The following is a 23,493-nucleotide window of genomic DNA, read 5'->3' on the forward strand; positions in this document are numbered from 1 at the left end:
TTAAGATTTTGTTACCTTTTTGTTTTCTTTTATTAGTTTTTCCTGTTTTGGGGCTATCTTCTTGCACATTTGACTCCAAGCGGACTTTGCACACCCGCCTATTTCCTGTTTCTCCACCATAGGGGCGGGGCAAGGCGGGGCGAACCTGCGCAGTAGCGGCCTCAGAGCCGCCTCTTGACTCCCGACTGCGCTTGTTCCATCCGGCTTCCCGTCCTCGCGACCATGGCGGCTGCTGCGCTTTCCGCGTGGCTGACCCTGCAGCCGGGGACAAGGACCCTGCGTGCTTTCTGTACTTCCGTGTCTCCGGCCACCCGCTCCGCGATACCAAGCCCGCGTGAGTGTCTGTCGCATCCCCTCCGGGTTTTGCGGGAGGTGAGAGGGCGGAACACCGAATTCATGCTAGCCGCCGCGGTGGCGGAATCCGCACCGCCTAGGGGAAGCCCGTACGTCTTTTGCTCCCGGTAGCAAAGCCGCAGATGTGGGTCTCTTTTCTGTACCCCTGTCATCGGATTTTTAGTCGCCGATTTCTGCTTCTGGATGGGCTGGACGTTGCGAGCTTTCTGCCCCTAGCCCCTTACAGTGACCCGTGCTTTCTGGTCCTCCCTTTGCGCGGCCACTGACACAGAGTCACGCTAGTTACTGGTGCCGGGTGATGTTTTTTGGGCAGTGTTGAACCATGGGTTTTCTCGAACGTTAAGAGAAGCATACAGCTCTCGTGGGACAAATTGCAGCTCTGAATTCCAGCCCTAGCTAGGCCACCAAATAGGATGATCTTCATTCAACAGACATCATTGAGATGACCTTCATTCAAGACACTTGTTCTTACTTGGAAGAATCTGTGGAAAAGACAGATCTGTTAACGGAGTCACACTATATGCAGTGTGAGGCGCTCTAATGGAAGCGTGAATAGAATAACGGGCATTGAGGAAGAGCCCTCGGGAGGGAGTCGGGGAAAGCTATGTCAAAGAGGGGGCGTGTCCAGTCATTTACCAGGTGCTGTCCAAGCTACCTTCTGTACAATCGCTAATCTTTGTATTACCAAGAGTTCAGTCTAGGCCACCATCTCTCACTTCTACAGTAGTTTCTTTACGGGCCCCTGTTTCTGCTCATGCTCTCCTACCTTGAATTCTCACAACTAGAGTGAAGTATTCACACTTGATCTTAGCCAAAAGGCTGAGAAGCGATAGAGTGAAGTATTCAAAAAGCGAATCTTACCTTGCCACTCCCTTGTTCAAAATCTGTGAATGATTTCTCATTGCTTTAAGATAGGATAGATTCCTTACCTTGTCAGAGTGGCCCTTTATCGTCTTAATGATTGTGTCTTTTAAGTTTTTTATTCATTCTGTAAATACTTAACTCCTACTGTGTGCTGGGTATTGTTCTAGATAATGGGATATAGCAAGGTCTCTCACCTCATGAAGTTTATATTGTTTTGGGTAAGTCAGACTATAAACAAAACAATGTCAGTACAGTGTGAGGTGGTGATTAGGGCTTTGAAGGAAAATAAGGCAGAGTATTGAAAATGATAGATTGGAGGAGTACTGGCTATAGGGTAGATAAAATTTGGGTAGTCAGGAAAGACCTCCTTGAGGAAGTGACATTTGAGCAGAGCCCATGGTATATACCATGCCAAGATCCGGAGGGAATAGCATTGTTGACATAGGGATCTGCAAGTGCAAAGGCCAGGAATTGAGAACAAGCTTAGAGGTGTGATCAAGGAACAGAAAGAAAGTCAATGAGGTAAATGAACATAGGTAAGTGGTAGTCTTAAGATGTCAGAAAGAGGGTGCCTGGATGGCTCAGTGGGTTGAGCCTCTGCCTTTGGCTTGGGTCATGATCTCAGGGTCCTGGGATCGAGTCCTGCATTGGGCTCTCTGCTTGGCAGGGAGCCTGCTTCCTCCTCTCTCTCTCTGCCTACTTGTGATCTCTGTCTGTCAAATAAATAAATAAAATCCTTAAAAAAAAAAAAAGATGTCAGGGCGCCTGGGTGGCTCAGTGGGTTAAGCCTCTGCCTTCAGCTCAGGTCATGATCTCAGGGTCCTGGGATCGAGGCCCGCATCAGGCTCTCTGCTCAGCAGGGAGCCTGCTTCCTCCTCTCTCTCTGCCTGCCTCTCTGCCTACTTGTGATCTCTCTCTCTCTCTCTGTCAAATAAATAAATAAATAAAATCTTTAAAAAAAAAAGATGTCAGAAAGATAAGTAATGATCTGATGTAATGATCTGCACGGCTTTTAGGATTTTATTATAAGTTTGGGATTATACTGGAGGGTTTTGAACATGGAAGTGATGTAATTATTTATTTCAGGAGAGGAGGAGCAGAGGGAGAAGGACAAGCCGACTGCTGAGTGTGGAGCCTGACGAAGGGATTGATCCCATGACCCTGAGATCATGACCTGAGCCAAAATCAAGAGTCAGATGCTTAACCAGCTGAGCCACCCAGGCGCCCCTGATATATACTTTTAGAAGATCACTGACCCCTGGGGCACCTGGGTGGCTCAGTCAGTTAAGCATCTGCCTTCTTTGGCTTGTGTCATGATCCTGGGGTCCTGGGATCAAGCCCCGCATCAGGCTCCCTGCTTGGTGGGGAGCCTACTTCTCCCTCTGCCCACTGCTCCCCCTGCTTGGCCGCTCTCTCTCTCTCTGTGTCAGGTAAATAAATAAAATATTTTTAAAAAATCACTGTGAAGAACCAACTTTAGTGGGCTAAAAGTGGAACAGCTAGGAGGACTTACTGATGGATTTGATATGGGGCATAAGAATAAGTCTCGGGAATCAGGTTAGATTCTTATCCTGAGTAATCGGATTATTGGCAGTATCATTTATAGGGATCAGGAAGTCTGGAAGAAGAAAATCAAGAGCTCTCTTAATGATGTATTATAGTTGAGGTGCTTATTAAATATTTCCAGCTTCTTTTCTTAATGTCCTTTCTGTTCTAGTCTTAAATTTCAGCTATCTTGAACTATTTCCATTGATTTTACATTTCCTTTTCTGTGTAGAAACTTTCTCACTTACCTGTTCCCAGAGCTACCTCTTGCTTATCCTTAAGGTTTAGGCTTAAAATCCAGCTCTTCAGGGCAATTCTCTCCAATTAACTGACTAAGTTTTGTCCCCTGCTATATGTTGCCATTAATAGTATGACTATTTATTGAAATCACTTGTTAAATATCTTATTTGACAGACTACATTCTGTGAAAGCAAGGTCTGTGTTTCTTTTGCTCATTGCTGCCTTCTCTGTTTCTGGTATACAATATCACTCAAATGATTGAGTGAATAAATGAATTACTATCAAGGGATGAATAAAAATTTGTCAGATAAAGAAATGAGATGGGGAGGCAGAAGGGGACAGAAGCCAGACAGGTGGAAGGGATGCACATTCCAGGCAGAGGGGCCAGTAAGTTTGGAGAAAGTCCAAAGGCTCTGGTACTGGAAGTTTAGTTTAGCTGTGGACCTTGTGAAGGGAGATGAAGCTAGAGATAGAAGTGGTTCAGAGTGTGGAGAGTCCTATATGCAATCCTATTGTCACCCTAACTCTTTTCTCGGCTCTAAATGACCTCTAAGGATAATAATAGTACTTATAGTTATTGTGAACAATAAGATTAAGTGAGATAATGAAAAGCATATAGCACAGTGTCTGGCATGTGAAAGTGCTGAATAATTACAGCACTGTATGCTGTAATGAAGCAGAACATTTAGAGAGACATAAGGTAATATTTTGAAAGGTATATACTGTATGTAAATAATTTACTGCCTTCTATAGTTATATGATTTATTAGGAATGGCCATGATTTTTATTATTACTGGTATTACTATAACATTGGCAGTTCTAATATGCAATACAGAAGGAAAACAAAGGGTTTTTTTTTTTTTTTGGTGGAACCAAATAATGCCAAATATGAGCAAGTATATTTATAGTTAAAACATTTCCATTCAAATATCTTTAAAAATGTAAAAGTTCTTGTTTCTAACTAGATATTTTAACTTGGGAAAGTGAGTTTGATTATGAACCTTAACATTTATTAAAAATATTTCTTTAGGTGATTAATTCACTATATCATCAGTCACAATACATTTTATATTTAAATAACTGGACTTTGGGGCACCTGGGTGGCTCAGTGGGTTACACCTCTGCCTTCGGTTTGGGTCATGATCTCAGGGTCCTGGGATTGAGTCCCGCATCGGGCTCTCTGCTCAGCAGGGAGCCTGCTTCCTCCCTCTCTCTCTGCCTGCCTCTCTGCCTACTTGTGATCTCTGTCAAATAAATAAATAAAATCTCAAAAAAAAAATAACTGGACTTTTCTTAACTATTTCTGACTTTTCATTAAGATGATTTAGTCCCAGCGCTTATAGAAGATGGATTATTGTTTCATTTTCATGAATACCTGAAATAATCTCAGAATTTTGGGATCATGATCAGTGTTGAACAACTGTACATATTCAGTTCTCTGTAACTACTGTGTTGTGTCTTTTAGGCACAGCAGACAGAAGACCCAGATATGAAAGACCACTGAGAAGAAAGGTAAACAACTAATGTACGCTACTGTATATCATCTTCATGATCTCTGAGGTTCTGAAGTGAGGCCCATGTTGATGATCAGGCAGAAGAATGCTGCCCGAGAAGACTTCACAAGGGGATGCATACTTGGTGACTGCCAGAGCCTTGGCTCTAGTCTTTGACTGGTTTTTGTCAGTACTCCAAGAAATGGATCATCTTTGAGAAATAGACTCACATATTCCTGGGAAATAGGGATATAAACTAGAATATATAATTATTTTTGATGGTGCTTTTAATAACTATGAAGCCTGGGATGTGTGTATTAATCTCACCAGTTTGGTCTTACCCTGTAGGCAAGTCTATAAAAGAATCCGAATCCTAAGGTCACTTGTTGAGGATGGAGTCAGAACAGAGACAAATTATTAGATGGAAGTTAAATGGTACCAAATTATAATTATCTAGAGTAGTTATTTTCACAGGAATATTACCTTCTTCCAAGGCGTACACTACCCTAGTTTTGGTATTGCATTGTTGGGCATTGCCAGATTTTGCTTCTTTAAACCCTACTTTTATATGCCGGCCATCCCCTTCTAATGAATACGGTTTTTAAAAAAATATGTGTATGTTAATATGATTGACTAAACTGTCACATAGCTATTCTCTGAAACTAGGAGACATATAATCTCTCATTATATATGTATTCAGTTAGTTTAACCTACTTACTTATTTCCAAGTTCGTATTATTTATTTCTCATTTCCTCTATTTCTCAGTTTTCAGTGTCTTCTTCTGTACTGACTTCCATCAATAAAGTTCTGAAAACTATAAACAGTCACCACCTTACACTGGTTCAGCTTATAATTTTTCAACTTTATGGTGGTGAGAAAGCAGTACACATTCAGTAGAAACTGTACTAGGAATTTTGAATTTTGATCATTTCCTAGGCTAGCATTATGTGGTATGAGCTTGCGCGATGCTGGGCAGTGGCAGTTAGGCATAGCCACAGAGTCATGAGGATAAATAACCAATATACTTAACAACCAGTCTGTACCATATAACCATTCTTTTTTTTTTTTTTTTGTAACTTTCAGTACAGTATTCAATAAATTATATGACATATTCAACACTTTATTATAAAATAGGCTTTGTTTTAGAAGATTTTGCCCAAATGTAAGCTAATGTAAGTGTTCTGAGCACATTTAAGGCAGGCTAGGCTAAGGTATGCTGTTTGGTAGTTTAGGTGTATTAAAAGCGTTTTGAACTTATGGTGTTTTCAACTTAAACACTGAGTGTTCAATAAACCCATTGTAAGTTGAGGAAGATCTGTATTTCAAAATACATTGTTACTCTTCAACAAGATGTAAAAAATTTGCTAACAGTCTAAATCCACAGAAATTTTTAGTGAAGGAAGTGTGCTATTAAAGGAGATCCTTACCAGAAGCATTGCAGAAACAGTGCAAAAATATTAGGTAGATTTGGTGTTTTTCATTTGAATAGCAGCAGCTTTATAAGAGGTCAGATTTTACATCAGTTGCAATTCTGCTTGTGTTTCTTTTTTTGTAGCTTTTTTGCTTTAAAATTAAAGATCATATTCATATTTAAAATACTAAACCATTTTATGTTCTGTAGGCACTACCTCCTAGGACAGAGAAAATGACTCTTGACCAAGATTGGCCTAGTGTTTATCCTGTTGCAGCACCATTTAAACCTTCTGCTGTACCTCTTCCCATTCGAATGGGCTATCCAATAAAAAGGGGGGTGCCCATGGCAAAGGAGGGAAATCTAGAACTATTAAAGGTAAGATAAATTGCTGATTCATTGGCTAAGACTTATTTCTAAATAAATGCTGGTCCTCTTCCCACTCCTACTCTGCCTTGTACTTGAGGGTTCAGTATGTAGCAGCAGGTATTGTATTTTAGTTTAAAAACTTTTTTTCAGGTAATAATGGATAATATATTCTGATTGTCCATGGTAGAGAAGACTCAAAGAGTCCTGAGCCTTTAAGAATATAACCAGTTGGCGGGACGCCTGGGTGGCTCAGTTGGTTGAGGGACTACCTTCGGCTGGGGTCATGATTCCAGCGTCCTGGGATTGAGTCCCACATTGGGGGGTCCTTGCTCAGCGGGGAGCCTGCTTCTCCCTCTGCCACTCTGTCTGCCTCTCTCTCTCTCTCTCTCTCTCTCTGACAAATAAACAAAATCTTTAAAAAAAAAAAAAAAAAAAGAATATAACCAGTTGGTCCCATGGCTTCCTTTCTGGCTTTTTCTTTCCTATTGTATTTTTTCTACCTATATCTTTCGAGTGAAACTCAGAAAAATGAAATAACCTAATTTGAGATTGAGAATTGTGACTGAAATTTACTTTTTTTTTTTTTTTTTTTTTGGTAAGATTTTATTTATTTATTTGCGAGAGAGAGGGAGAGGAACCATGCACACAAGAGAACACCAATGGGGGGAGAGGCAGAGGGTACAGGGCTTGATCCTAAGACCCTGGGATCACGGGGATCATGACCTGAGCCGAACACAGGGGCCTAAACAACTGAGCCACCGAGCTGCCCCTGAAATCTACTTTTAAAGATTTTTATTTATTTTTGACACAGAGAGAGAGAGCACAAGTAGGCAGAGAGGCAGGCAGAGACAGAGGGGGAAGCAGGCTCTCTGCCAAGCAGAGAGCCCCCTATGCAGGGCTTGATCCCAGGACCCTGAGATCATGACCTGAGCCAACGGCAGCAGCTTAACCTACTGAGCCACCCAGGCACCCTTGAAATCTGCTTTTAAAAAAGAGATTCTAAAACTTTCTGCCCAGAAAAGTAGAATATCATTTAATATTGTTATAGTCCTTCAACTTCTTTATTTCGTGAAGCAAAATATGTCATATTAAATGCTTCAGTTGGTAGCATCTATAATGATTTATGGACTATAAGCTTTTTTTAAAAGATTTTATTTATTTATTTTTGCGAGAGAGAGAGAGAGAGAGAGAGAGAGAACACATGGGAGCATGAGCAGGGGGAGGGGAAGAGCAGAAGGAAAAGAATACTCCCCACTGAGCAGGGAGCCCAATGCAGGGCTCAATCCCAGGATGACCTGAGCCAAACACACACACTTAACCAACTGAGCCACCCAGGTGCCATGAACTATAAGCTTTTTAAAGAAAATATGAATATGTTTTGCCTGAGAAGGCATATCTTAGATGGTTCATGTTATATACAGTAAAATTATCATAAACTGTGTTTTCCACTCTATGAGAATCTTTTTCTTCTTTTTTTATTGGAAGTATAGTTAACACACGATTTTACATTAGTTTCAGGTATACAACGTAGGGGTTTCACAAGTCTCTGTGCTATACGGTGCTCACTACAAATGTAGCTACCATCTGTCACCATACAGCACTATTACAATATCATTGACTATATTTTCTATGCTCTACCTTTTGTCCCTATGATTTACTTACTCCATAACTGGAAGCCATTATCTCCCACTCCCCTTCACCCATTTCTCCCGTCCCTCCATGTCCCTTCCCCTCTAGCAATCAGCCACCAGTTTGTTCTCTGAATTTATGGGTCTGTTTCTGCTTTTTGTTTATTTTGTTTTTAGATTCCACATATAAGTGAAATCATATGGTATTTGTCTTTTTCTGACTTACTTCACTTAGCATATGTATGCTACTTTTATATACATAGCATATATATATGTTCAGTATTGAAAAACCGAAAAACAAAAAAAATTGCTAAAAGATGATGGTTAAAAAATGAGATGGTAACATGGAAAAGTTGACCACTGCTAGAGAGGGGTAAATGAAATTTGGAAATCTGAATGTTTCAAGGGATAAAAGAAAACAAACATTGAAGAAACTTATCATTTCTTTAAATGAAAGAAGGGAACTTAGTTTAGGGGTGTCTGGGTAGGACAGTGGTTGAGTGTCTGACTCCTGGTTTTGGGTGAGGTCATGATTTCAAGGTCATGAGATCGAGCCCCACATTGGGCTCCACACTCAATGCGGAGTCTGCTTGAGATTCTCTCTCCCTCTCCCTCTGACCCTCCCAGCTGTGTGCACACATGTGCACGTTCTCTCTGTCTCAAATAAGTAAATCTTTAAAAAGCAGTTTCTAGAACAGTATGAATCCATTTATGTAAAGTCATATACATGTATCTATTTTTTAAAGAGATGTCTAGAAGGATGTTAACCAAAGTGTTAAGACTGTAGAACCTTGAATAATTTTTATTTCTTTTTGTATTCCAGGAAAATTAGGATGATTAAACAATAATCTGTGTCCTTGAGTGCTTTTAGTTTTATAACTAAAATATGTGTACCTGTAGATTTTTGGCAGGAAGAGTACTATAAAAGCAGCATTTTTTTTCCCCACAATGGTCCTCGTAAGATACATCATGAATCTATATTTCACAGAATTCATTTATTGAATTCATAACACATGTGACATAGAATTAATATTGTAAAAACTAGATTTTATTTATTACAAGGTTTGTTGTGCTTAGGATTTAGTTTTATGAAAAATTGTTTTTTTATGTTTTTGAGGTAGTAGGCGAATTTATCCTTTAAATTTCTCTATTTTAGATCCCCAATTTTCTGCATTTAACTCCTGTAGCAATTAAAAAGCACTGTGAAGCTCTTAAAGGTAAGTGACTATTTCAGTATTTGAACTTAACAATAACATTGAACATAAGAATTTCATTTCTAATGATAAAGGGGTCAGTTCATCAAGAAAATATAACATTTGTTTATGCACCTAAATTTATGCATCTTAGTTTATGCACCTAAGATAGGAATACCTAAGTATATAAAGCACATATTAACAGAAGTGAAGGGAGAAACAGATGGCAGTACAGCAATAGGAGACTTCAATATACCATTTCCAACAATAGATGGATCAGTCAGAAAATCAGTAAGGAAACACTGGATATAAACTATATGTTAGACCAGATGGGTTTAGCAGATGTTTACTGAACGTTGCATCCAAAAGAAGCAGAATACAGATTCTTCTCAAGCACATATGAAACATTCTCCAGAACAGATCATATGTTAGGCCAAAAGACAAGTCTTAACAAATTTTAAAATACTGAAGTTGTATCAGGCACCCTTTCTGATCACAGTGGTATAAAACTAGAACTCTATTACAAGAAAAAAACAGAAAATTCACAGATATATGGGGATTGAACAACATGTCCCCTAAACAACCATTGGTTCAAGGAAAAAATCAAAAGAAAAGTTTAAAAAAATCTTGAAACAAATAAAAATGGAAGCAATGTACCAAAACTTACGGGGTGCAACAAAAATAGTTCTAAGAGGGGAGTTGATAGTGTACCTTAAGAAAAAAAAATGATCTCAAATAAACATCTCAGTGTTCACCTCAAGGAGCTAGAAAAAGAAGAATTAAGCTCAAAGTTAGTAGAAGGAAGGAAATAACAAAGAGTGGAAGTGCAGACTAAAAAGGCAAGAGAAAAGATGAATGAAATTAAAACCTGGTTTTTTTGTGAGATAAACAATGTATACAAACCTTTAACTAGGCACATTAGGAAAAAAGAAAGGACTCAAAACTGTAAATGAAAGAGGAGACATTACAGTTGATTACTCAGAAATATAAAGGATCATAAGGGACTACTATGAACAATTATATGCCAACTAATTTGACAATCTTGACGACATGGATAAATTTCTAGAAATATGCAGCCTACCAGGTTCAAGGGTTCCATGAAGAAATGGGAAATCTGGGGTGCCTGGGTGGCTCAGTTGGTTAAGCATCTGCCTTCCACTCAGGTCATGATCCTGGAGTCCCAGGATCAAGTCCTCTGTCGGGCTCCTGGCTCAGTGGGGAGACTGCTTTGCTCTCTCCCCCTCACCCTGCTCTTGTGCTCTCTCACTCTTTCTCAAATAAATAAAGGAAATCTTAAAAAAAAAAAATCTTAAAAATCTTTACTCTTAAAAACAAAAAGGATATTAATAATCAAGAACCTCCGAACAACCAACAACAAAGAAATCCAAGCTCAGATGGCTTAATAGGCAAATTCTAATCATTTAAAGAGATAGTGCCAATATTTCTCAAATTCTTCAAAAAAGAGGTGCCAAGGTGGCTCAGTCAGTTAGGTATCTGCCTTCCACTCTGATCATGATCCTGGGATCCTGGGATCAAGCTCTGCATTGGGTTCCCTGCTCAGTGGGGAGTCTGCTTATTCCTCTCCCTCTGTTTCTCTTCCTCTCCCACTCGTGCTCTCTCTCTCTCAAATCAATAAATAAAATCTTGTTTAAAAAATAATTCTTCCCAAAAAAGAAGAGGAGGGAGTACTTCCAAACTCATTTTATGATGACAGCATTACTTTGATGACCAAAACCAGACAAGGGTACTACAAGAAAAGTATTACAGCCCAAATTCCTTGATTAACATTGATACAAAAATCTTCAACAAAATATTACTTAATCAAATTCAACAGTACATTAAAAGGATCATGTCAGATCAAATGGGATTTAGTTCAGGGATGCAAGGATGGTCCAACATAAAAATCAGTCAGAGTGATGTATCACATTAACAAAACAAAATTAGAAGAAAACATAGGCAATAAGCTCCTTGACGTGAGTTTTGGCATTGATTTTTGGATTTGATACCAATAGCAAAGGCAACAAAAGCAAAAATAAACAGGTGGGACTATACCAAACTATAAAGCTATAGCACAGCAAAGAAAACCATTGACAAAAGGAAAGGGCAATCTACAGAATGGGAGAAAATATTTGCAAACCTCGGGTCAGAGGTTAATATCCAAAATATATAAAGAATTCATACAACTCAATGACAAAAAATCCCAGACAATTCAATTTAAAAATAAATAGAGGATCGGAAGAATTAATATTGTTAAAGTGTTCATACTACCCAAAACAAAGTACAGATTGAATATAATCCCTATCAAATACCAACAGCATTTTTCACAGAACTAGAAGGAAGCATCCTAAAATTTGTATGGACCCACAAAAGTCTCTGAATAACCAAAACAGTTTTGAGAAAGACCAAAGCTGAAGATCTTACAGTCTCAGATTTCAAGATATACTATAAGGTATAGTAATCAAAACAGTATGATACAAGGACAAAAATAGACACATAGATCAATGGAACAGGATAGAGAGCCCAGAAGTAAGCCCATGCTTATATGGTCAATTCAGCTATGACAAAGGAGGCAAGAATATGCAATGGGGAAAAGACAGTCTCTAATAAATGATGCTGGGAAAATGGGACAGCTGTACGCAAAAGAATGAAACTGGACCACTGGCTTAAGTCACACACAAAAATAAACTCAGGATGGATTAAAGTCATAAATGTGGACCTGAAATCATAAAACTGCTTAAAGAAAACATAGGCATTTCTTCGACATTGATCTTAGCACTATTTTTCTTGATATGTCTCCTTGGGAAGGGAAATAAAAGCAAAAATAAACTTGAGACCACCAGAATAAAAAGCTTTTGCACAATGAAGGAAACCATCAACAAAATGAAAAGGCAACCTACTGAATGGGAGAAGGCATTTGCAAGTGATATATCTAATAAGGGGTATATAAAATATATAAAGAACTTAACACAACTCAACACCAAAATATCCCAAATAATTTGATAAAAAAATGGGCAGAGGACCTGAATAGATATCTTTCCAAGGAAGACATACAGATCATCAGTGGACAAGTGAAAAGATGCTCAGTATAACTAATTGTGGAAAGACGAGTGCAAATCGAAACCACAAGGAGCTGTTACCTCTTGCCTGCTAGAAATAGTTATCATCCAGAAAGCAAGGGATACCAAATGTTGGTGAAGATGTAGAAAAAAGGGAAACCCTATTGTACTGATGGCTAGGGATGTAAATTGATATAGCCAGTATGGAATGTAGTAGGGAGGTTCCTTAAAAAATTAGAACTCCCATGTGATCCAGCAATCACACTTCTGGATGTGTATATATGTGTGTGTGTGTGTGTGTGTGTATATATATATATTCAAAAGAAAAGGAAACATGGTATTGAAGAGATATCTGTACTCTTCTGTTCACTGCAGCATTATTTACCACAACCAAAAAATGGAAACAACCTAAGGGAGGGCGCCTGGGTAGCTCAGTCATTAAGCATCTGCCTTCAGCTCAGGTTATGGTCTTAGGGTCCTGGGACAGAGCACTGCATTGGGCTCCCTGCTCAGTGGGAAGCCTGCTTCTCCCTCCCCCACTTCCTCTGCTTGTGTTCCCTCTCTCACTGTCTCTCTTTCTGTCAAATAAATAAATTAAAATCTTAAAAAAAAAAAGTTGTGTGTGTGTTTGATATTATTTTGTTATGAATAACTAAATCTGTGACATCCTGCCATCTGTGACAACACAGATGGGCCTTGAGGGCATTGTACTAAATGAAATAAGACAGAGAAAGACAATTGGATTATTATTTCACTTACATGTGAAATTTAAAAAGGCTGAATTCAGAATAGTAGGGGCTGGGTGGGGGAGGGAGATGTTGGTCAAAGAATACAAACTTCCAGTTTTATGATAAGTTCTGTGAATCTAACATACAGAATAGTGATTATAGTTATTAATACTGTGTTCTCTAACTGGAATTTGCTAAGAGAGCAGATCATAAATATTCTTAACACAAAAAGAAATGGTAATTACATGACACTGTGTTAGTGTTGTGATTGTAATCATGTTGCAACATATATATAAGTGCATCTAGTCAATATATCGTGTACCTTAAACTTACACAATGTTTTGTCAACTGTATCTCAATAAAAATGGAAGAACAAAACCTCATTTTTAATGTATTAAATTGCCTTATATTCATTGCTAGTTTCTCCTTTTTTTAGAAAAATTTTCAAGTTTTCAGTGAATTGTTAAGATGTCAGATCTGCAAGTTCCTTTTTTTTTTTTTTTTTTTTTTTCCAGACTACTCTGCAAGTGGCTATGAATAATAAATAGAACCAGAAATTGTAGCCCTTGTTCAGGTAGGCTAGGGACTTAACTGTTGCATTATAGATAGCACATACATAAAGTGATGGAAGAAAATATTGCGAGTGTTGCCAATAGAGAGAAATCAGTCTAATCCAAACTGAAGATAATGTGGAAAGATGCCAAGTCAATAGTTAGTAGAGTCAGTAACGGGATACTTTGCAGAGAGTTATCTTGAAGAAATTGTTTAAAATAAGAATTTCATACTGATACATAGATGTGGTAACATCAAGTAGCAGAAAAACTGATGATGAAAAGCAGTAGTCTTATTTCTCCTTTCCCCTCAGCCCCTCATTTTAGAAGTGTTCTCTTTTAGTCATTGTTTAGGTCTGATAATTACTTGCTGAGAGTATATTTGCTTATTTTTCCACATAGTCTCTTTTATTTATTTATTTATTTGACAGAGAGAGAGAGATCATAGGTAGGCAAAGAGGCAGGCAGAGAGAGGAGAAAGCAGGCTCCCCGCTGAGCAGAGAGCCCGATGTGGGGCTCGACCCCAGGACCCTGAGATCATGACCCGAGCCGAAGGCAGAGGCTTAACCCACTGAGCCACCCAGGTGCCCCACATAGTCTCTTTCTATATAGTATTTATTATATATTCTTTCTCTATATATTTTATATATGTATAGTTATGTTAGTATATATTTTTCGTTATACAGATGTAAAATGGAAGTAATCACCAGACCATGATTATATTTCCAGTTCTAAATTTATTGAATTTGAACAATATTTATTGATTCCTAGATATAAAGAGAGAGAGCATGCAGAGGGGAGGGAGAGAGGAAGAGGGAAAGAGAATCTGAAGCAGAGGGGCACCTGAGTGGCTCAGTAGGTTAAAGCCTCTGCCTTTGGCTCAGGTCATGATCCCAGGGTCCTGGGATCGAGCCCCACATCAGGCTCTCTGCTCAGCAGGGAGCCTGCTTCCTCCTCTCTCTCTGCCTGCTTCTCTGCCTACTTGTGATCTCTGTCTGTCAAATAAATAAATAAAATCTTAAAAAAAAAAAAAAGAATCTGAAGCAGACTCCTTGCTGAGTACAGAGCCTCACGGGACTCCGTCTCATGACTCTGAGATGGTGACCTGAGCCAAAACCAAGAGTCGGCTTAACTGACTGCCCCACCCAGATACCCCTCACTCACTTATTCTTTTTCCTTCCTACGTGCACGGAGGTAAAGGCAAAGAATTTTTTTTTCATAGTTTTATGCATGTTTTCATATGTATACATAGACTCATTTTCTCATCTAATTTGCATTGGACTACATACAGAAGGACATTGGAATTGTTTTAGGTTCACAGCTGTTAGCGATTGGTTGTGTAGTTTAATTCAAGAGTTAGTACCTTTGAATGAATTCTTCATGCTAATTAAAAAGGAGATATATAAATGCTCAATACACTTGTTAAGGCTTTTCAGAAAAGAAAATGAACTGTAAAAACTCTTCACAGGCAGCCTGATAATGCTGGAAGGAGAAATAGTATAGTGATCATGATTATGATAAAATTTGAGCTTTTGGAAGGGCCTTTTATTGAGAAATGTAAGGAAGAAATAAGTCTTAAAAAGTAGGAAGAATGACTTTACTCTTACATGAGGGAAGAACAGTCTCTCCTATCTTCTTTCATGTATGTGGTCTTTTTGGGATAGTAGAATGCATTTCTATCCTTTTAGTATGTGTCTGTTTTCATTGGTGCCTAGTGATAGACTGTCACTGATCATTATTCCAGATTTGTTCCTTGTTTGGCACAAACCATGTAGCACTTTTTGATCCTTTGTGAAGCCAGTTAAGGAATGTACTACACTGTGATAAATCTCATTTTTTTCCTTTTTTAAACATTATTTTGGAACGTGCATTTATAATCTAGAAATGGGTTTTTAAATGAGGTGCTTCTAAAATACTTCATAATTCTTAAATGAATGGTTTTCATATAGCACATTCAGAAGAGTAGCATTATATTTTAAGTGTTTAAGTGTTTAATCTTTCTTTGATTTTGTCTTTACACTTTTGCCAACTTCTAGATTTAGCTTGTATCTTCCAAATAACTCAAAAGCTTTTAAAATATTTCTTCTCAATTTTCTTTTAAAGTAGGTCAGTTCAGATTTTATATCTAACTTGCAAGTGGAAAATCTGAAGCACAGGAAAGTTAGGTAATTTACCCAAACTTTAATAATCAGTGGTAGAAGTTAAGTAAAAACCAAGGTCTTCCGAAGTCTAGTCTATTGTTCTACCTATCAGATGAATAGGGGTCTATTATGTACTTTCCAGTTGGCTGTATTTTTTAGACATATAATCCAGTAATTTAAAAGTTGTAATTATCATCTGGTTATTGAAATGACTTATTCAAAGTTATAAAAAATAAAAGACTCAGTACAAACCCAAGAACTCATAAAATTCTCCAAACTAGTCTCTTATAAAGTGCTTGGCAGTGTGGCATCTTATAGTGCAGGATATTGGAATTATTCCATGATGGGAATAAAATTTAACTTCAGTAATCATGCTCTTTTCATTTTATTTAAATGTCAGAATTGTGGAGCTCCATCTTTCCCCTCAATGAGAGTGTGTGAGTATTGCTCTCTTAAGCAGGGTGTTCAGGGAATGGTGTGAGCTATACTTAATTTATTACCATATATTTAGTTACAGGTATTGGAGTCTTTGTGGCATTTTGCTGACTGGTATTAAAGCCTATAAAGGGAGCTAAATATAGTACCTACTATAAGAAAATTGTTAACTATAGGAAATGTTACTGACAAAGTACCTTTCACTGTCCCTTAAATCATCACGTGGAAGAGTTCCCACATATGCCTGTGCTTGTGACCAGCCTCTCCTGCAGTCATGCTTTTTGGAGAAAGCACAGACCCCCTGAGGTTTAATAGGTTTGACCTAAGAAACCGATTACTTTTAGGTATTCTTAGAATTAATGAAGATTCTTAGAATGCAGTGAAATTTCCATGGAGGGGAGGCTGATAATGCCAGAAGTTTTCATCTCAAGCTGAGAGCCCTCTACCACACTAACTTGATAGGAATAGGGCAAAATGAAATCAGCTACCTTCTTACAGAGTCCCTTAATACAGATAGCTATAGGACATGCCGGGAGCTCTTTTTCTTTTCAGCCCCCTCTCACCTGTGCCCCACCCTTCCACTGGAGGCCTGAGTTTATATCTCTGTGCTGTGGAGATAGATGGTGCACCACATTTTTGTCACAGTGCTTGAAACTTCCTGTTGTGGCCCACTTCTCACAGCCAGTCCCACCTCCCCTCTAGGCTAGTTGTGTTGCCTGAATCTGAGGACAAGTCTGTTCCTCTTTCAATTTAGCTTCATTGGTACAGAAGTCACCTAGAGGAAACATGAGTTACTGTAAGGATCTATTTAATAATGCCCTAGACTGTACGTGTTCAGTTTGAGGCCCTATTCAGCTCAGTTTCTGAGAGAATGGAGACCATATCTCTCTTCTAAGAGCTCTTTCAGAGCCTCTTTTAGTTCCCCTCAGACCTTTAGTAACTTTCATTTGGGAATGAATTACTATTAACTGTTGCTTCTCTCAAAAATAATTAACACTCTGAGCACTATGAACTGTTTGCTTTTAGTTGGTGAGTGAGGGGGGTATTAAACTGTCCCATAACTAGGTATGTGCAAAGCTATAATAAGCTTCCATCAAGTCATAGCTTCCTTTTAAGCAAGCTTACTGCTCCTCACCAAACCCAAGTTATCTGAGTCATTCATTTAATAACATTCCCTAACTAGGATTCATCTGAGAGGAAAAGGGGTGAAGGATGATGATGTGTTTGTGAGGTGCAGAAGAAGAGTCTGTTCTTTCATTCCATGTAGCTCGAGAGTCATCTCCCTCAGTAATTTGATTTTGTCTGGTAGCACACATTGCAACGAGAATGTACTTGGCAAAGCTATACTTGAGATTATTTTTCTTAATTCTCAGATTTCTGCACTGAGTGGCCAGCTGCTCTGGACAGTGATGAAAAATGTGAGAAGCATTTTCCCATTGAAGTGGACACAACTGATTATGTTTCAGCAGGACCATCTATCCGAAACCCCAAAGCACGAGTAGTAACCTTAAGGGTAAGGAATATTTTTTTAAAAAAATAAGAATTATTATAAGGGGTACCTGGGTGGCTCAGTGGGTTAAAGCCTCTGCCTTCAGTTCAGGTCATGATCTTAGAGCCCTGGGATTGAGCCCCGCATCAGGCTCTCTGCTCAGCGGGAAGCCTGCTTCCCTTCCTCTCTCTCTGCCTGCCTCTCTGCCTACTTGTGATCTCTGTCTGTCAAATAAATAAATAAAAATCTTAAAAAAAAATTATTATAATACATTAATTCAAAATAACATTTTGTATATATAAAACTGATACTGTAGAAAATTTGGAAAACAGTGAAAATTTTAAAGTATTAAATAAAATTGCCTCTAATTCTACCACTTATAAATAACCTTGACTACTGGAGTTCATTTTAGTATATATATAGTCAATCTTTGTATATGTTAATAGGATGATACTATATTTGATTAGTTATCTGCTCTTTTTTATTTAACAATGTGAATTAAAATTTTTCCAAGGTTATTAAACGTTCTTTAATTTTTTTATTGAAGTATAGTTGACATACATTATTATATTAATATCAGGTGTACAACCTAATGACGATTATATACGTTACAAAATACTCACTATGATAAGTGCAGTTACCATCTGTTAGCATACAAAGTTATCACTCTTTAATAATATTATTTTTTTTTATTTTTAAGTTATCTCCATACCCAATGTGGGGCTTGAACTCAAAACCCCAAGATCAAGAGTCACATGCTCTACTGACTGAGCCAGCCAAGTGCCCCTCTTTAATATATTATTAATGGCTACATAGAATAACATAAATCAGGGTCTTTTCTGTGCTAAGAGAGTGTTTGAGGCTGAACATTGATAAGAGACCAAAATCTGAATATTCGGGCTTTTTGTTTACTCTTTCAGAGATTTCTTAGGAAATAAGTGATAAATAATAGTGGTTTTAATTCCCCTTTTTAAATATCTATACCTTGTTTTTATCTTTTCTTTTTGTCTTTTTCATTAGGTGAAACTTCTAAAATAATGTTTATGTAGTCCTTTATGCTGTTCTATACAATGGATGTGCCTCTGGCTTTTAGCTTCTAAGTATACATTGGTATTCAGTTTGAGATAATAGCCTCTATTATGTTAACGATGTGTCCTAGTCCTATAACATTTTCTAAATGATCTCCTTTGAATTAATGTAGTAATGAATTATATTGTTATATTTACACTTACTGAAGTGTTCTGAACCCTGATTATTTCATAGTACATCATTCTTTTACTTTACTATGGATCTGCTCTGTTAGCATTTTATTTAGGATCGTTTGTCCTCATCTCATGTTGCTTTGGAGAAACATTAAATCCCTGCTCCTACCCATCAGAGCATGTCACATACTATTGCAGTGTCTTGCTGTAGTAACTTCCAAGTTAGTATTTGAAACCACTGTTTCCTCCCGTAAGAGTCTTGATCCACATGGCATAGCTTTCTCACACAACAGTCACAAAGCAGTTACCTGATGGGTTTTTGTTTTTTGTATTTTTTTTTGTTTTTAACTAAAAAAATTTTAGATTTATGAAAAAGTTTCAAGGATAGTTCACAGAATCCCCCTATATTTCACACCAAATTTCTTACGTTGTTAACATTTTTACTATTGTGGTACATTTATTACAACTGAGCCAATATTGATACATTATTAATTAAAATTCATACTTTATTCAGATTTTCTTTTTAAAGATTTTATTTCTTTATTTGAGAAACAGCACTCATGAGACAGAACATGAGTTGGGGGGCATGGGAGAGGGAGAGGCAGGCTCGCCGCTGAGCAGGGAGCCCTGTTGACACCAGGCTCTGTACCAGGACCCTGGGATCTTGCTCTGAGCCAAAGGCAGATGCTTAACAGACTGAGCCACCGAGGTGCCCCTATTCAGATTTCTTTAGGCACCTCTTGACTGTGGTGGTTTCTCAGAATTTACTTGTTTTTAGTGACCTTGACAGTTTTGAGAAGTACTAGTTATGTATTTTGTGGAATGTACTTCATTTTAGATTTGTTTGATGTTCTTCTCATGCTTAGACTGGTATGTATTTTGGGGAGGAAAACCTCACCAGTAAAGTGCCATTTCATCACATCATAGCAAGGGTAGAGACTCCTTTTTTTTTTTTACACTCAAAAAATTAGTTTTTGTACTCCATTTAGTCTGTATTTTAAATCAGAACAGTCCATGTGTGGGGTGCCTAAGTGGGTCAGTCAGGTAAGCGGCTGCCTTTGGCCAGGGTCATGATCACGGGATTCTGGGATCAAGTCCTACTTCGGGCTCCTTGCTCAGCAGGGAGTCTGCTTCTCTCTCTACCCCTCCCCCTGCTCATGTGTGCTCTCTCTCTCCCTCCCTCCCCTTCTCTCTTTCTCTCTTTGTCAAATAAATAAAATCTTTTTTAAAAATGAAAAAGAAAGAGCTCCTGGGTGGCTCAGTGGGTTAAAGCCTCTGCCTTCGGCTCAGGTCATGATCCCAGGGTCCTGGGTTCGAGCCCCATATCGGGCTCTCTGCTCAGCGGGGAGCCTGCTTCCCCCTCTCTGTCTGCCTGCTTCTCTGCCTACTTGTGATCTCTGTCTGTCAAATAAAATATTTAAAAAAAAATGAAAAAGAACATTCCATGTAGACTGCAAAAATATGTTGACAGTCTTGCAACCATTTTTACACTATAGGGTAACAAATAGATAAACTTTAATTTCTAGAAATTTTATCAGAGGTACATCCATGTTTGATTTGTAATTTTCTTTCTTTGATAGGTTTTGGTATCAGGATTGTGCCTTCTTTATGAAATAAATTTACAAAGCTTGTCAGCCTTTTTTTTTCCCCCTAGAATAGTTTAAATTTCATAGCATTATATTTATATGTTTGGAGAAATTGAAAATATTAAAATCACAAAAGACAATACATGTTTACTGTATAAATTTTAGAAAATCTAGATAAAAGGGGGGAAAAAGCCTTAAAATTATGGTTGGCCAACATTCCACAGGTTAATATAAATTACCTAGGGAGTAAGGCACCTGACTGGTTCAGTCAGAGGAGCATGTGACTCTTGATCTCAGGGATGTGAGTTTGAGCTCACATTGGGTATAGAGATTACCTAAAAATGTTTTTTAAAAAATTGCTTAAAAGGTACCTAGGGGTAATTAATACCTGATACATTTTTAATAATTTAGTAAATGTTGCCTCTTTTTAATAATAATGATGATAATAACAACCAACTGTTGTCAAGCTCTATGTTAAGTGATTTAAAAAATCTCTGAACTCAGAATCAGGAAATCTAGAATTTTGCCTTACTTTTTGTGGGCCTTAATCTTCAGTACCAGAATAGACATCCGGTTCCCTACTTGTTCTGTTTGTTTGTTTTATTTTACATAAATATAATCCGACTGCATTATTTGAAGTATCCCGCAAGATACCACTTACCTATCAGGCTACCATCCTCTTTTGTCTCCTTTTTTTTAAAAAAAAAATTTTTTAAAGATTTTATTTATTTATTTATTAGAGAGAGAGAGAGATCACAAGTAGGCAGAGAGGCAGGCAGAGAGAGAAGGGGAAGCAGGCTCCCCGCTGAGCAGAGAGCCCGATGTGGGGCTTGATCCCAGGACCCTGAGATCATGACCTGAGCCAAAGGCAGAGGCCCAATCCACTGAGCCACCCAGGCGCCTCCTGTCTCCTTTTTGTCTTATGCCACCATGTGATACCTTCATCACTTCTTTGTGTTCTTTTCCTAACTCACATCTGCCCTTCTTGGGCTCTTTTCACTCTACCCACTGACGGTTGAAGCTCAGTGGTGGTGTCCTGAATGGTGTCATGTAGTTCAAGGGTAAAGTAGGTAAAACAGTAGGACTAAAGCATATGCATTCCTGTATGACTTATTTTTTGTTGTTATTTATTTTTTGTGGGGAGAACATGAGAGAGAACCTGAGTTCTCTTCAGGTGTATAGGGAGGGAGGGAGAGAGAATCCCACGCAGTCTTCTTGCCCAGTGCAGAGCCCAGTGTGGGGCTTGATCTCACAACCCCAAGATCATGACCAAAATCAAGAGTCAGATGTTTAACCAGGTGTCGCATGGCATGATTTAAAGTAATATTGTGAAGCCAGTCAAATATTATAAAGTAGTATATTAAGAAATACTCATGGTCCTGGGATCGGGCCCTGCATCGGGCTCTCTGCTCAGTGGGGAGCTTGCTTCCCCCTCTCTCTCTGCCTACTTGTGATCTCTCTCACTCTGTCAAATAAATCTTAAAAAAAAAAAAAACTCAAATTTTTAAATTCAGATAAAGATGGTATCATATTTTTCTTGGTAGTCATAAAGGTAGTGCTGAATTAAAAATATTTGTGTAGGACTTTTCTTTAAAAATGGCTTTCTTCTATTTATTCTTTTATTCCTGACAAAAATCCTGTGAGTACTTTGTTTTGTAAATGAGGAAACAGTAAGATCCAATGATTTAAGGTCACTTAGCAAATAAAGTAGCAAATCTAGAAATAAAACCCAGGTCTTGTCTTTTGTGTATAACTATAGTTCTTTAACTGACGTACTGTGCTTCTAAATAGAGAAGATAGTTCACACAATTAGATTTATTTCTCAATTTATGCAACTCTTAAATATGGGCATTTGAAAGTACATACATAAAACCATGATCTCCTGTGATTTGAAATGTCAGTGTTGTTTTGGGGGATAATGTTAATAGTACAGTATTGATGCTTTAAAATATAGCAAAAGAAAAGTCCAAGCATTCTTTAGAATTTTGGAAAAAGAATGGTAATGATTGCTGCTCAACTTCAGAGTCAGACTATTAATCTAGGTTAACGACTACAATTTTGCAGTGCCTTTGAGTGCTAGCAGGTGGCGTGAGTGTACCACATAGCTCTAAAATATTTTGAGTTTCTGGCATAAATGCTGTATAATTTTTGAACATTCAAAGTGTTAATGTGAATGTAACTTTTAAAGCAGTTACAATAATCAGCATTGGTGCCTTTTTTTTTTTAACTACTTCTTATATAAAAAGCTAGAACACTTAAATTTTTTAAATTGTAAATTTTTAAATTTATTGTTGAAAATGATTACACTGAAGGGAGTTTTAAAAGGAAAAAATCATTCCATTCTCTTATTCTAACATAAAAACTATTCTTTGTACTGTTTCTGTACGCATGCATATGTACAAATATGTTAATAATTAGGAGTACATTCATTTCACTATTTCCTTATAAGTAATTCTTATTGTTAATAATCAGAATTATATTCTTTTATCCCTCAAGCTGATAACCTGGTTGTTTTTCCTGCATTTGTTCTTTAAAAGTGTATTTTTATTTATTTATTTCCTATATTTTCTTAGTTCAAATAAAAATTCATAGTGCTTAAAAAAAATAATGTATCCTTTCTTTTTTTCATTTATGTGTTCATTCAACAACTACATGTCATATGTTCTTTAAGTGCTAGGCCATCACCAAAAATAGGACTGATACCATTCTTACCCTGGAGAGTTTGCAGTCTAGTGGGAAAAACGGAAAAATAAATAAGCTCTTCTGCTATAATGTCTTGAGGGAAGTGCAGGGTTATTGAAGCTAGAGAGAAGTGGATGGGATTGTAAAATCTTATTGAGCCTTTTTTCTCTTCATATAGTTATGGATTTTTCTTATTCTTAATGCCGTCCATGGAAAAACAGTGTGTGGTTTACCTTACTTTATTCTAATATCTAACCTATTTTTCTATGTCAAGTCTAGTCTTCTTTTAGATACCTTCAATCCATGCCATAATTCTCTCCAAATTAAAAACTGTTCATGTAGTCCAGTGTTTCCCAAAATATGTTTTAAGGAAGACTAATTCCATGAACTGTCCCTTGAAAAATAGAATATGAGGTCAGATAAATTTGGAAATTGATACATAAGAACCCTGCGTCTTGAAATTTCAGAATGCTCATTAGCATATTACCTCTTCTAAGAAATCCTTCTATAAAGAACCCAGCTTAA

The 23,493-nt window shown here is 37.6% G+C and overlaps 1 protein-coding gene across 2 annotated transcripts in view; it reads left to right on the top strand.

Annotated features, from left to right (window-relative positions):
* The first annotated feature begins 122 nt into the window (after positions 1-122).
* The window catches only part of LOC111159946 (mitochondrial ribosomal protein S35), a 45,002-nt gene continuing 21,631 nt past the window's right edge, over positions 123-23,493 (top strand). Inside the window, exons 1-5 of one of the 2 annotated variants that reach the window (XM_022522644.1) lie at positions 123-334; positions 4,469-4,515; positions 6,119-6,286; positions 9,062-9,122; positions 17,383-17,522. In XM_022522644.1, coding sequence (XP_022378352.1) covers positions 223-334; positions 4,469-4,515; positions 6,119-6,286; positions 9,062-9,122; positions 17,383-17,522 — 528 coding nt within the window. In that variant the 5' untranslated portion in view covers positions 123-222. The remainder of the gene's footprint in view (positions 335-4,468; positions 4,516-6,118; positions 6,287-9,061; positions 9,123-17,382; positions 17,523-23,493) is intronic. The other variant, XM_022522646.1, reaches the window with a different exon arrangement.

This window comes from Enhydra lutris, unplaced genomic scaffold, assembly GCF_002288905.1.
Source record: "Enhydra lutris kenyoni isolate GAN:26980312 unplaced genomic scaffold, ASM228890v2 scaffoldscaffold72, whole genome shotgun sequence".
NCBI lineage: Eukaryota > Metazoa > Chordata > Mammalia > Carnivora > Mustelidae > Enhydra > Enhydra lutris.